The sequence below is a fragment of the Lissotriton helveticus genome, chromosome 9, assembly GCF_964261635.1.
Source record: "Lissotriton helveticus chromosome 9, aLisHel1.1, whole genome shotgun sequence".
In the NCBI taxonomy this organism is placed as follows: Eukaryota; Metazoa; Chordata; class Amphibia; order Caudata; family Salamandridae; genus Lissotriton; species Lissotriton helveticus.
This window is the reverse complement of record NC_136070.1, coordinates 535,689,120-535,703,232: the sequence shown is the minus strand read 5'-3', so window position 1 is coordinate 535,703,232 and position 14,113 is coordinate 535,689,120. Positions and strand designations below refer to the sequence as shown.

General features: G+C 43.9%; 1 protein-coding gene across 3 annotated transcripts in view; it reads right to left on the bottom strand.

The window, feature by feature from the left end:
* Window positions 1-14,113, bottom strand: part of ACTMAP (actin maturation protease) — a 282,045-nt gene that overhangs the window by 212,816 nt on the left and 55,116 nt on the right. For all 3 annotated transcript variants that reach the window (XM_078660402.1, XM_078660400.1, XM_078660401.1), the window contains exons 2-3: window positions 13,541-13,814; window positions 11,460-11,528 (exon numbers count right to left, since the gene is read on the bottom strand). In XM_078660402.1, coding sequence (XP_078516528.1) covers window positions 11,460-11,528; window positions 13,541-13,779 — 308 coding nt within the window. In that variant the 5' untranslated portion in view covers window positions 13,780-13,814. The remainder of the gene's footprint in view (window positions 1-11,459; window positions 11,529-13,540; window positions 13,815-14,113) is intronic.

Below are 14,113 nucleotides of genomic sequence, written 5' to 3'. Positions count from 1 at the left end.
CATCAGAAGGAGTAGGAGAGGGAGTCAGAAGATAGAGTTGAGGGACTTTTGCCAGAAGACCAAGGAGAGGGCCTCCGCTGACCAAGGCGGCTGCCACCAGTATCCAAATGAGGATCTAAGTCGCTGTGCTACATAATACAGATTTCATACAAATTGGTTACCTTTCATCCACTGGACATGGATGTACAAATGTTCATCAGTTGATAGACATTCGGTACAGGAATTGTAAAGAACACCGGAAGAACAGCGCATTTTTTTACAGATACACAAATCACACTAATTTCCGCCAAAAAACTACTAAATTTAGCCCAAGGAGCTGAAAGTAGGTGTGTTGGCCCTTGAAGGGTTAATCTACATTTTCGTTTTTTATTTTTTATATTTTAGATACCTCGTGGAGCTGCCATTCTGAGTAATGGAAGATTACATCTGGTCAGTTGACGTTCCAACTACTGAAGTTCAGGATATGTGCAGATCTTTGCACAAACATATTAACCCACTAAACTTTCCCCCAAGATTGGAACCTGGGTTCAGTAAACCAGATAAAGGTTTATGTAGCAGCGATGTTAAACCACTGAGTTATATTTCACTCTATTCACATGCAATAACATAAAAATTGGTCTTAGCCCCTGTAAAGGCTATATGACCATAGCAATATATGTCGAATTTTAGATGTTCCTGACATGGGATTGACTTGGCTCCAGCACCACCAGAAAGGCATTTCAACACAGAAATATGGAAATTGTTTTTCAGAATCTTCACTCTGAAAAGGCTGTATCAGCTGTGTCAAACTCTTAATTATTGAATGTGGGAAAGGATATGAGAAGTGCTGGCTTGACAGCACCATGTCTAGATGTTGCTTATTTAAACATATAAAAAAGTGATGGGTGGAATGAATCACAGCCACTAGTAATTACTCTGGCTGCATCCCAATTCACTGTTATTTTGCTCACCACGCCACCTTAGTATGGACCCAGCTATATGCAAACCAGTCTGGACCCTGTTCCAATGGGTCCAGTCCAGTCCGAACTGCCCAGCCAGGTCCTCCCTGAACCAGAATACAAGCAACGCAGGGCTGGTTTCACCATTAGTAGAGGCACATCAGCCTGGTATAGCTTGGTTCCAGTGAAACACTGTGCACGGGGCTTGTGTCTGGGTATACCCATGCCCCGTTCCCATTGACTGAACTGTTCCCATTGGAGAAGGGTCAAGGATGATTTGCATATAGCTGAATCCAAACTGAGGTGGCATGGTGTGCAAAATAATGATGGAGTGGGATGCGGCCCGAGTAATTACCAGTGGCTTAGATTCATTCAATTATTCCATCCATCACGTTTTGTAGACTTCAGATGTTGCTTACAGCAGTTTGGAACTAAAAACTAGCATCTATCACACAGATCTGAAAGGCGAGAGGGAAGGTCGGACTATGCACATCCAATCATTGCTTCAGAGCTGAGACTAGCAAGTGATGGTACAGTGTCATTAAAAGTGCAGGTGCTCTTCTCAGCAGAGCTAGTAATGACACAGAAGCCCTTAAAGAAAGAGGTAATTTGTGAAATGGTATTACTGTCCCTGCTTAAAAGCCTTGGTACAGCACTATTACTTCAGATAATAAACCCCTAATTGTACATTATAAGGCCATTGGAAGACAAGTGCTGCACTGAGGTAGACGGTCACAGGCTGAGTGCCTTTAAAAGGGCATGGTACTCAGAAGTGACTTGGAATATCCTTTTTATGTTTACTTGAGGGTATGTTATTTCTTATAAATGTGCCCCCACACATCAGTTTGAGTTTTGGCTTATCTGAAGGCTTTGTATTATTATGTAGGCAGAGGGAGGGAAGTGTGAGCTTGAATGAGTGTAGTACAAGTGTTGTACTTTTTTGCTTTAATTGATCGCTGCAGCCTCTGCTATCACTGGCAGAGGGCAAGGGATGCTGGCTGGGCATAAGCCAGCATGCACGAATACATCACTTACAGGGTTCCCGACTCATGCAACTATTTGTTGGTAATAAGTTCCTGTAAGCAGTAGTGACATACTTCGCTTGTTATATGTGCAATATTGTGTTTCCCTCCTCTACAAAGAGCTTGAAAAGTTCCACAAATTTTCTAAAAGGTTCTCTAAGATTTCTCCACTGGCAGTCAAAAATGCTTCATACCTGTTCACGAAATAAAGGGGTAGAGACAAGATTCCCATGCAAAATGTGTCCTTTTTAACTGAGAATCCCAACAAGTAATGTAAAGATAAATGTTCATTTGTGTATGTAGTTGAGCTTATATAGCGCACAGCTACCCGCAGTGGGTGTCCCGGCGCTTGCTTAGGGAACCCTTCCTGGTATTCCCCTGTGAGATAGCAGAGTATCCACAAGGTGAAAGTCAGGCATCCCGCCGCGAGGGGCCGTTGTGGAGATTAAGCAAGCTATTGCCCAGAGTCGCAGAGTGTGAACCCGTGAGTCGAGGAGGCACCGGGGCGAGAATTATCGAGTCCGTGGAATTTTTTAGCCCAAGACCCGCCGAGGCGGGGAATTGAACCCTGGTCCAGGACCGATCTCAGCTTCCGGGTCTGCTGCCTCTAACCCCTGGGCCACACTTACTGTTTCTAATGACTATATATATTTTCAGATTAATTGAAACACATTAAGTACATCTTCATAGTAACATAAACGTCGAGTACTATTTAAAAAACAGGCAGCCCAACCAGTTATGCCTGTTTATTACTACAACAGCTGCCTGTATTGTAAAGTAATTGTAGTCTTCTGCCTGAGCAGGTACTAGGCCAGCCTGTGGCAGCAAGTATGTATTCCTTTCCTTTGAATGGATGATAAGGGTGAATCCTTCCTTACTTTGGTTTGATCTTAGCAAAAGCCATAGTCATGTCTATTCCGTTCTTTAATGATTCAATTCAGTTTCGTTGAGTTTATCCAAATTTTATTTATTAAACAAAGAAGCAAGACAGCCGACACGTGTTTCACCCTATGTGGCAGGTAGTGCCAGGGCTTTCTCAAGGCTAAATAAATTTGTTTCGATGTTTCAAATTTCCTCAGCTTTTCAAATGCACGGCAGTAATTAATGTCACATTCAATTTTTTAGCATGAGTGAATCGTCAGATATTCAAAAGTCTTCCGGGTAATCCGGTGTGCGGCAATATCTGACGATTCATTCATGCTAAAAAATTGATTGTGACATTAATTACTGCCGTGCATTTGAAAAACTGAGGAAATTTGAAAAATGTAAACAAATGTATTTAGCCTTGAGAAAGCCCTGGCGCTACCTGCCACATAGGGTGAAACATGTGTCGGCTGTCTTGCTTCTTTGTTTAATAAATAAAATTTGGATAAACTCAACGAAAAACGGGTGCTCTGAGAACCTGTTCAGCAAGGAAAGCAAAAATGAGCAGGTTTTATTTGTATTTCTTAAGTGTGATGGAAACAGAGGTTTTAAATGGAACAAAACAAATCTAGACACCTTACTTGCGGATGCACAAATGATAAATATTCACAGAAACCCGATTCCCACACATCATCATTCGTGCTCTGTGTAGTTTTATTAGTAAAATGTGTGTTTGTGCAAAGATAGTGGACACTTCAATAGGAAGCGTGTTGTCTGCAAATGACAGGGTGATACCGCACCAAGCTTTAGTAACATTCATAACTCACCCGCCTCTTGTCCCTTAACGGTGGGTGAGTCGCGAAGGTTTGTCCTTCTAATAAGTGGATCTTGGTTCTAAAAAGTTTAGTAAGCACTCATGCAAGATTGTATTCTATGACCTCAAACATGCAAGGTTTCTTTTACAGCACACCCTGAGCCCAGGTACTTCAAGGCGCTCTCATGCGTGAGATTGAAATAACAGGAGGCTGGTGAAATACAGTATGTGCGCATGATCACACAATGTGCTCAAGTGGAGCAGCTGGGATTGATGTGTGAAGAAACAAGGACCCCCTGGGTAGTGATAGCTAATGACTCCTAGGGCAGGGTAAACAAGGTATGTGTACACAAACTTCCTAGGCAATCTGAGTGACAGACTACAGATAATTGGACCAAGTAGAACTAGGAGTAGGCAAACAATCAAAAGAAAAACATTAATAAAAATTGATCATGATTTTAATTAACATTTTAAAAATCATATAAAGAACTAGATGTTCAAGTTATATGACAAACAATTACATAAAATAATACAATATACACTCTTTATAGATAAAAAGACACCAACACACACTTAACAGTGTCTACAATAAAAAATGCTGAGACATTACTCGACGCGCGTTTCGGCGAAAACGCCTTCTTCAGGAGCCGCAAGTTACAATTAGACAAAAGCAACCGAAGGATGTTATCTTCAGATGAATGACACAGTAACAGTGTACCTGTGTAGTTAGGAAATGATTCCTGTGCTCGAGGTAACATAAAAAATGGGACGTATAGATGAATAGTAATCCTTTACTAAATCAGCAAGATATCTTTTAAAATATGTTCAGGTGTCGACACTCAATCAAGAGGACATGAAGATAAAATGTTGATCAGCAATATTTATAGATGCATACAGAATCGGTAATTCTGAACAGACAGATATCTGTAATGATTGCTGGATAGAGGCTACGTGAACCGGCTGATAATTAGTATGGGTAAGGTTGTACCAAGGATACAAAAGAGCGACTGATATAAAAATTGTCCCGAGGTAAAGATGGTTTCTGCGGCGGTACCGGGATATGGCGTGCCGTCGATCAAGTGAAGTAAAATGTTAATTAAAATCATGATCAATTTTTATTAATGTTTTTCTTTTGATTGTTTGCCTACTCCTAGTTCTACTTGGTCAAATTATCTGTAGTCTGTCACTCAGATTGCCTAGGAAGTTTTTGTATGCAGCTGGGATTGATGCCATGTTTTCTGGTTTCATATAGTTTAGAGTCCAGCCACTAGATGGGTTTTCTTTCCCTCTTCAGTCTCACATCAAAGGTTCATGTTTTTCATTTCCATCTCAATGCATGGGGGTAGAGTGCGTGTGGCAGGCAGGCGCTACGTGAAGGCTCGGCTCGGCTTGGGCTCGAGGATCGAGAGGAGCTCGAGCCGAGCCAGAACCGAGCCAGAGCCGGGCATCGGGCTTTAGCTTTCAGTTTCTCACTCCTCCTCCCAGCTTGTCCACTCCCTCCCTGCCTCAAAGCGCCCTGAAGCAGCCAAAGTCAGAAATATCAGGGCAGGGTGCGTACCACTGAAGATGAGTGAATGAGTGAATGAGGGACTGCCGTGACCCCGGGAAGACAGAGCTCCCACGTGCGCTGACCAGCTGCATGAAAGGCACATTTTAGGGGGAGCATGGCAGTGCATCAATCCACCGAGCTACCTTGATGTGTTTTAAATGGTTTCATGCCAGTGCCTGCAGTGGGTGCATTCACCCAATGAGCTAGGCCACTTCTGATCCGCCCGGCCTCCTCTCTACCTCTCTACTGACTTTGCCCCCCTTGTTAAAAGCGCCCCCCTTCCCCCCCCATGGATTCCGTGGAGGGGGGCTGCGCTCTTAAATCAGCCGCAGCAGCAGAAGTGACTGGATTTACAACTGCCAGGAATGCACACAGCTGACCTCGGCGCCCTGAATCCTGCGACTCACCCGAGTGATGTCACCCCGAGGCCTTCTGAGATTATACAGGGAGTACACCCCACGGCAGAGGCGGGGGTGCCCTCCGAGGCCAGGCTGGCCCTGGGGTGAGCGCCCCCACACACAGGGAGTTTACACCTGTGTCATTCACAGACCCCGCTCCCGCCAACATCACAGCCTGGAAACGATACCAGGTGTACCCCAGTCAAAGGCAGGAGTACACCCCTTTCCATGTTGGAAAGGAGCGCACGACACCCAGAACTCTGTGGGGGTGGACGGAAAGAGATATCTCCACAGGCCTAGGGAGGGGGAATAGGTAATCGGGGAGCGGGGACATATATTTTAAGCAAAGAACAACATTTTAAACAAGGAAGACGGGTACTGTGATAAATAGGCACCAGCAGACTCGCCGTGAACGCGCAAGCAAATCACCATTAAATGTAAAAGAAAACAATAATTGAACAAGTTTAAAAATGTTACCCAACGGACGAGGCAGCGTTCTTCCCTGTGAGGGGTGGTAAAAAATTTCATCAACCAGCCTTAATGCGAGGCGTGTAGGCTGTCAGTCCTCTTTCTCTCTTTTTTGGTTCCTTCTTTCCCGTCACGTTTCACCAGCCTGCACGCATCACAGTCCCTTTTATGCGTTCATGGTTTCTTGGTTAGCTACCAAGGTAAGGTGCGCAATTGTAGTCGGGTGCGTGAACCAGTCCTCTCTCGACGTTTAGCACCCCCTCTTCACTGGCTCTACTGTCTGCTCTGCTTCCTCAGTCCCTTCTTTAGCTCATGCCGGGCAGAGGCACTGTTGCTGTGCGCAGGCGCGAGCGCGCTGAGCTGTTAGTGTGCGCAGGCGCGGTGAGACTGTGCCGGAGCTCGTAGCCCCCTCGTTCCTTTCACCCGTGTCCGGGCGGAGCAGCCTTCGGGGAGGACAGAGCTGAGGGTCCGCCGAGGGCACCGAGGTGAGTGTGGGGGCCGGGACGGCAGTGGGGACAATCGGTCAGGTCCTGGAGCTGGGCTCGGGGGGAGGCATGGGGCTCTCTGGTGGTTTCCAGTGTGTGGGGGGTGGAGGGTCCTCCTGTCAGCCTCTTCGGGGTGCTCGTGGGTAGGCCCGGAGCAGGCAAGGCTGTCGTGACGGGTCTGTTCACCGGTAGGGATTGTAAGTGGCAGCGCCTCTCTGCCTCGGTGAAGGGTGACCGTGGGTTCCGGGTGTGTTGGGCAATGAGTTCCCAGGAAGTGTGTGTGCGTGTGCGCTTGTGCGTGTGTGTGTGTGTGTGTGCGTGCCTGCCTGCGTGTGCATGTGTGTATGTGTGTGTTCAGGGAATCTGAGGCAGGGGATGTGCACGCCGCCGGGCTGGGCGTGCGCGCCCACGAGGAGAAGTCGACGCTCGTGCCCGACCCCTGTCTCAGATTCCCAGGAGACGGGCGGCTATAGTCGTCGAGCTAGACGCATGCTTCGCATGCGTACTCTATGTCGACCTAAAATGCCATTGAAATTTAAAACTGGGAAGGCTTCACATTTATACCCTGATTGTATGCAAATGTTTGCAGTGGATATATAACCTACTGAATGAGGTTACCAAGGTTAGAACTAGTAACTCCCTACCCCCAAATTGTGGACTCCAAGGGTACAATTTTTTCACTGAAGAGTGGATGTCACTAGGTGTTGACCGTATACCTATTTTCACCAGGCAGTGCATTTTAGTTGAAAGTGGTAACAAATACATTGGTGTGGCATTTCCTTTTTAAACAAATAAATATAGGCTGTGGATAGTGCATCTTCCACTAGATGTTACCTAAAATGTTACGCAAGGGAGCTGATACCCTTGTAGTGCAGTTCCTATTTCCCTTATAGGCTCTGCGCATTGGAAAAATATATACTATAGTTTTAACATAGGACTGAGGTCAGCATGCTCCTATTGAGTACATTAAACGTAATTACTTGTGTGTGCCAGCTAATTCAGAGGTTACTAGAAACTTCTCGAATGAACAAGAAGGGATTAGTTTCTGACAACGGCATAAACATGACAACTTTGTTTCCCTTTAGAATTGGAACATGTCTCAGAATCGTGGAAACAATAGATAACAGTTTCACTCAGTCAATTGTGCATGCTTAGTTTCTGCAGAGTTGCACAGAAAGAATAGATGGGCGTTTCAATAAAAGGATTTATTGAACAGTCTTATTTCTCGTCCAAGATATATGAGCTGTTACGATCGTTAGACAGTATGCAAGATATAAAATGTACAGCATGAGCAGTAAGAAGAAATAATACTGTAATAGCACTATCTTTTAGCTATGACCTATATTCATATACATACGCATAAATAACACAGGCTAAAAGTGGATACTCATCTGGTGCTTCTAAATAGTTCTACCCCCGTGTACCTAACCTAAGTGTAGTACGAGGTAAGAAGTAGGTGCTGTTTTCTATAGTATGGTATATACTTAGGGGCAGATTTATGTCGGACTTGCGCCACGTTTACGCCGCCGTTGCGTGACGCAACGGCGCAGAAACATGGCACATCCCTGCGACCTATTTACAACGTGACGCATCTAGGCAGATGCGTCACGTTGTAAAGCCCTGCGCCATATGGAACCTGCGTCAGGTTTCATGTGGGTGTTCTGTCGCGGGGTGGGCGTTCCCTCGTAGTAAAGCCCCATAAAACTGACGCAGTGAAATCTACAAGATTTCACTGAGTCAGTTTTACGACGCTGCTGCGTCAAATCCTTACGCCTGCTTGAAGCAGGCGTAAGGAGTGACGCACCACGTTATGTATGGGTGGCCTCTGTACATTGCAGGAGTTGTGTCGCACTTGCGACGCTACTCCAGCAATGCGCCGCCCGTACACCACAAGATGCGTCACGCATCTGCCCTTCCTTGCACCATGGTGCGCCGCATTGTAAATGCGGCGTATATGTGATGCCGCAAGGAGGGAATTGCGTGACGCATCAGTTCCGGCGCATCTCTGCTGATTTGCAGAGATGCGCCAGAACTCATAAATCTGCCCCTAAGTTTAGTTAGTAATTGCCAAGAATCCCTCTGGGTTCTAGTCAGCTCCATACCTTAGAATGAGAGAGGTGGGAATCTCTTTCCGGATCTCAAACTCCAACACCCAGCGAAGGGAGTCAGAACACTGGAAGCTAGAATCTCTGCAAGCAGGGAGGACAGCACCTGGTCAGTGCATCAGGCGGGGACTCGAATTCCTTCCGATCTTGCCGTGGAAGATCTAAGATAAGTCGAAGATAAGTCTAGCAGCGGTGTTCTGCAAGATCTGCAGTTTTGAGTGGAGGTTTTCGTTCATGGAGGCTAATAAGGCATTACCATAGTCCATACGGCTTACAATGAGCCCCTGGACCAACGTTTTTCTGGATTCAACTGGAATCCATTGGAAGATTTTGCGAAGTTTCCGCAAAATCCCATAACAGGTGCCTATTACTAGGTTTACATGATTGTGAATTGACAGCTGATTGTCAATTGTTATTCCGAGGTTGAGGACTACTTGTTTGGGGGATGGACATAAGCCTAGGATTTGGGGTCACCAGTTGCTGGACCAGTACTCATCGGTTTTATTAACCAGGCACTTGAGTACCTTTCCAAAATATGGCAGCAGTGAGATTGGACGGTAGTTGCCGGGTTACTATTGGATCGGAGGCCGGCTTTTTTAGGATAGGCTTAACTTGAGCTGCTTTCCATCTGGTAGGAACCGTAGCCTGAGCTAGAGACATGTTGAATATCTCTGTGAGTTTAGCTATAAGAAGAGAAGCTATGTTTGTGCAGGAACGGGGTGGGAGAGGGTCTACTAGCTAGGGCACCTGATTTAATCTTAGCTTGGGCTATGGAGACTTCTTCTGGAGTAACTGCTTTAAATTCCAGTAATAGAGGCAGGGTAGAATCACTGTTAACTGCTAGATGAAAATCTAAATTTTTAACATCATGATGAGGAACAGACCTGTGAATAGATTTGACCTTTTCATCAAAGAAGGAGGACAGTGTGTTTACCTATTCTTGCGTGGGGGTATAGATGGGCTGATCAGAATGAGGAGTGGTGAACTCCGCAAATATTTTATAAAGCTCTTTGTTGGAATTTGCGGCTTTGTTGATTCTATTTGTCAAATAAAGCTTTTTTGCCTGTTTGATGTTATTTAAGTAAGTTCAATGGAGCTGATTATATTTTGAACAATAATCATTTGTATTAGTTTTTCTCCATTGGTTCTCAGTGGCCCTTCTGGACAATTTATCAATTTTTAATGCCGATGTAAACCAGGGCGATAGTACATATAGAGGGGGGGTCCCAGTGCACAATATCAATGTCACAACAAATACATAATCAAATACAAAAACCATAGAAAAGATAGATTACCACATTGTTATTTAATCACAATGCGTATAAAATTTCATAAATAGTAAATACAGGTATATTGGTGCCCCAAAGGTAGGGAAAGGGGGAGGGTGAGTAAAGTGAAAAGGATGGGATGTGCAAAGTGTATTTACTATTTATGAAATTTTATACGCATTGTGATTAAATAACAATGTGGTAATCTATCTTTTCTATGGTTTTTGTATTTGATTATGTATTTGTTTTGACATGGATATTGTACATTGGGACCCCCCCTCTATATGTACTATCTAGCACCCAGGTCCCAGTGACTTTATTGGGTTAACCCCTCTTTTGTAACGTAAAACAGGGCGAGGCTCTGGCCTTGACCTTAGCCCTTGACAGAGGTGTCACTTTATTCAGGGTAGATGTAATTTCGTCTTCAAAGGCTATTGCTACCTGGTCGCTATTCTCAGTATGGGAAAAAGACTGGTGGTTAAATTGGGCTGAGAATGTTGCTTGGGTGACTTTACGCCATGGCCTTAGCCAGGTGAAATCACTGTTAGAACAGCTATTTGGAGTGCCTATAGGTATATTAAAACAAATTGTGATTCGACCAGAGTAGGGGTAGGGGTTGCTCCATTCTGACTTAAGTTGTATTGGTAAACAGCAAATCCGGGGTTTATCCAGCCTGGTGAGTAGGTCCCACCACCATCTGAACCAACCTAATGTCTCCAAATTTGTTACCAATTGGTTAGTGTTGGGGTCTGATTATAAGCATATGGCTGACAGATAGCCACAAGGAGCACAGGGGCAGAGAAACACATGAGAAAAACAACTCATGGGGTGCTTTAAAAAAAGAAAACAGTAGCTCCCAAAACGCGAGCAGTGGAAGAAGACAAGACCACTGTAAGCTAACAAAATGTCTTTCAACAAAAAGCGCATGTGCTGTTTTAGGAAAACCGAAATATGCCATGCATGGAAACATATGGTAAAACTGAACAATAACTGCCAGCCCAACATTTTGCCTTTAAGCAGTAAAAGTGCTCACACTAGCAACTTCTCTAGTACTACGAGTACCATTGAGTTGGGTAACAATAAACATATGTTATTCAGTGCCAAGATACCTACGGATGAACGTACGCTTTACAAATACACGTTATGTTATATATATATATATATATATATATATATATATATATATATATATATATATATATATATATATATATATATATATATATATATAAAAAATATTACTTTTCCCACTTTTCTTTTGAATTATTAGTTTGTTTTCCCTGGAGCACCATCTTAATGGCTCCAAACCTATGCTTACTCTTGGTGCATCTTGAGAATAAGGCACCACCAGAATGTCATCAGTACAGAGGTCTTGTCTTCTTGGCTGAGCCCTGGCAAGGCTCTTGGTGAATTAAGGGATCATTGTTGAAGCCAGGATATTCGGCTCAGTCCCCTAGAGTGCACAAACATGACCTAAAAGGGTTGTCACACACAAACAGCATCATGCAGCCAACTCAAGAGCTCATCCTCATGCAACGTTTTACTTACTGTGGCCCCTCCTGGATTAGGGAAGGCACCGGGGAATGAAAAAGCAGCCACTGAAGTTCAGTGCGGAAGCTGAAAGAAAGAAACATTCCATGATCACTGTCTTTCAGACAACAGCATTTACCTAGGACTAGCGGTACTGGTGTGTCATCACCTGATTTCTGGTATATTTCTTGTGTGGGCTCACAATAATTTAAAGTGTTAATACAATTCAACTGTTTTCAGTAAAAACATCAACTTGTAGAAGACAGCACAAAATGCACATACAAAGTCACTTCAGAAAGCCCACTAAGCCCACCTGCCTGCGGTGTACAGTACCACTGTAAAAGGTAATGAGGTGAGCTTACGAATATGTACAATCCGGACGCCTCACAGATCTACAAAGGCTAAGACCGCAGCAGAAGCTACAAAGGGTGTTTTTTTCTGTTCTTTCACTGCAACTGCCTGCAATATTCTCTGGCCCATAGCACTACAAACTGTAACACCTGTAGAACTGACTTAATCACCGAATGCATAGACATAAAATGCACACAGGCAGACCCACACAACACTTCGTGAGCCTGGTGTTTACCCTAGCAATGGAATCATCTATTACAAAGCAAGCATTACAATGCAGTGCCTTTACAATGCAGTCACTACCACAACTGCGACGTTACCACAAGTTCCATTACAACGACTTGCTTTAGGGAATGCGGTGTTGGACTGGTGTTGGATTTTACGTCCTACACCTTCCCTACTGATACAATGACTGAAGGTGCAATAGTAATCTAAACTATTCCAAAAGCAAGTCGCTGTAATGACCTGCGTTGTAATGGAACTCTTGGTAACGACACAGTTGTGGTATTGTTACGCCACATGCTGTTTTGGCATGCGTGGTAACAGATGATATTCCCCTAGGACGTGTAACAAAGTTTAGAATTAATAAGAGCCCCGTTATGTTATCCTCTGCTCCCTGTTGTACATTTCTGAAAAACCAGAACTGACCCCAACAGGACTCCAAATGGCAAAGATTACTTTTTAAAACGTTTTTTTAAACATCTGGATCAATTGTGAGTCCTCAGAGTGACCTCAATTTCTGCCATTTCCCTAGATCTGCTGCTGAAGAATTCATAAGACGATAGAGAGTGAAGAAGCTGACTTCTGCCCTTTAAATCGTTCAAGACTATCCTACGATGAACAATGTCATGTGAAGTCTTTCAAAGGACAAAACATGCTGATGACGAGTGAGTCCCCCTAGTGATTTATGGGTCATTTGGTAGAGACCAGTCAACAAATACATATATCGGTTTATAGCCCAAACAAAATGAAAATGCACCAGATATATGATGGAGGAGGAGAAGCAAGGAATTGGAGGGCAGTTACATAAAATCACAGGAACATCTGCAGAAGTTAGGTGTCTTAATAATTCAGAAAAGTATCACTGAAGGCCTGATCATGCTGGGATCTGCAGCTTTTTATTTTCTTGGTCAACAAGATTCAGTTCAGACAACTGCAAAGCTGGAGGAGGGACCAAAAACACCCCTCAACATTTTCCAATACTAACCTAATACTGCACCAGGCAAGTATAGGGAGTGACTCCAAAACTCTGCATGGTTGTTTGGCTGATGCGAGTGATGGAGTGCCAAGTAGGACGAAGGGGTGTTCTCCCACAAGCAAAGTATGAAAACTGGAGTCAAATGTTGTGTGTTTGATTGCAGCATCTGCAACAGTACCTTTCTTCAGTACTCTGCAAGCGCAAAACCAGACTACACAGTAGCAACCTGTCGAAAAATCTCTTACAATCCTTTATCCTAGCCCAGCCCTCAATAGTACCAGCATGAGCTTTCTTCTCTTCCCATTTATTCATTATTTTCGCCAATGCATCTACACTCAAACTTTGCATGAGCTCCTCAATCTGATGTTTGTTTTGGTACCCTGAAGGATTACTTGGCGTTTCCACCAAAATGCACAGTTATAAAAGAACACCTGTTAGCTGGGCATTTAGAGATGGAACTGTAAACACTTAATGAGCCAGTAATACACGAAGCTTGTACATTTAGACTGCTGCTGAATTCATTCACGAATAATGTTTACTATAATCATACCTGTCTTTTCTGTTTTTCAGAAGCCTTTTAATGTCTCCGGGTCCTTCTGCTGTAAGAGGGTCCCGCTCTGCTATCATCTTAAAGAACTTGCTTTTCTCTACATCAAACGCCGGAAGGTGTATTGCAGGTGGAGGCAGCGGAGGTGGCGGGGGGATGGCCAATGGTGGAGGCGGAGGCAGGCTTGTGGGTGGCGGCAGGCAGAAGTCTCCATGATTGGCTGCTGACATCATGTGCGTCATTCTGTTCTCTGAAGAGGTCTACAATGCACTATGAACTGTGCAATGGACAATAATACTAATATTAAACAATGAATATCAGATTCTCAGCAAAAGACTATCCATTGCAAATTAACATGGCCTACGTGCAAAGTAGATAAAGTCTGAAGGGTGCCGCATCCACTTTTTCACAAACAACTTAGAATCTAAAAAGTTTGTATTAATTAGATAACATTTTGTTTCTATTCTGTTATTTTTGGAATATCCACACACTGTATAAACAAAGCCTCAAATCACTTGACTTTTATCAAACCGTTTGGGTTGATTTTGGAGAGAATGTAACAAAATATATTTTGTT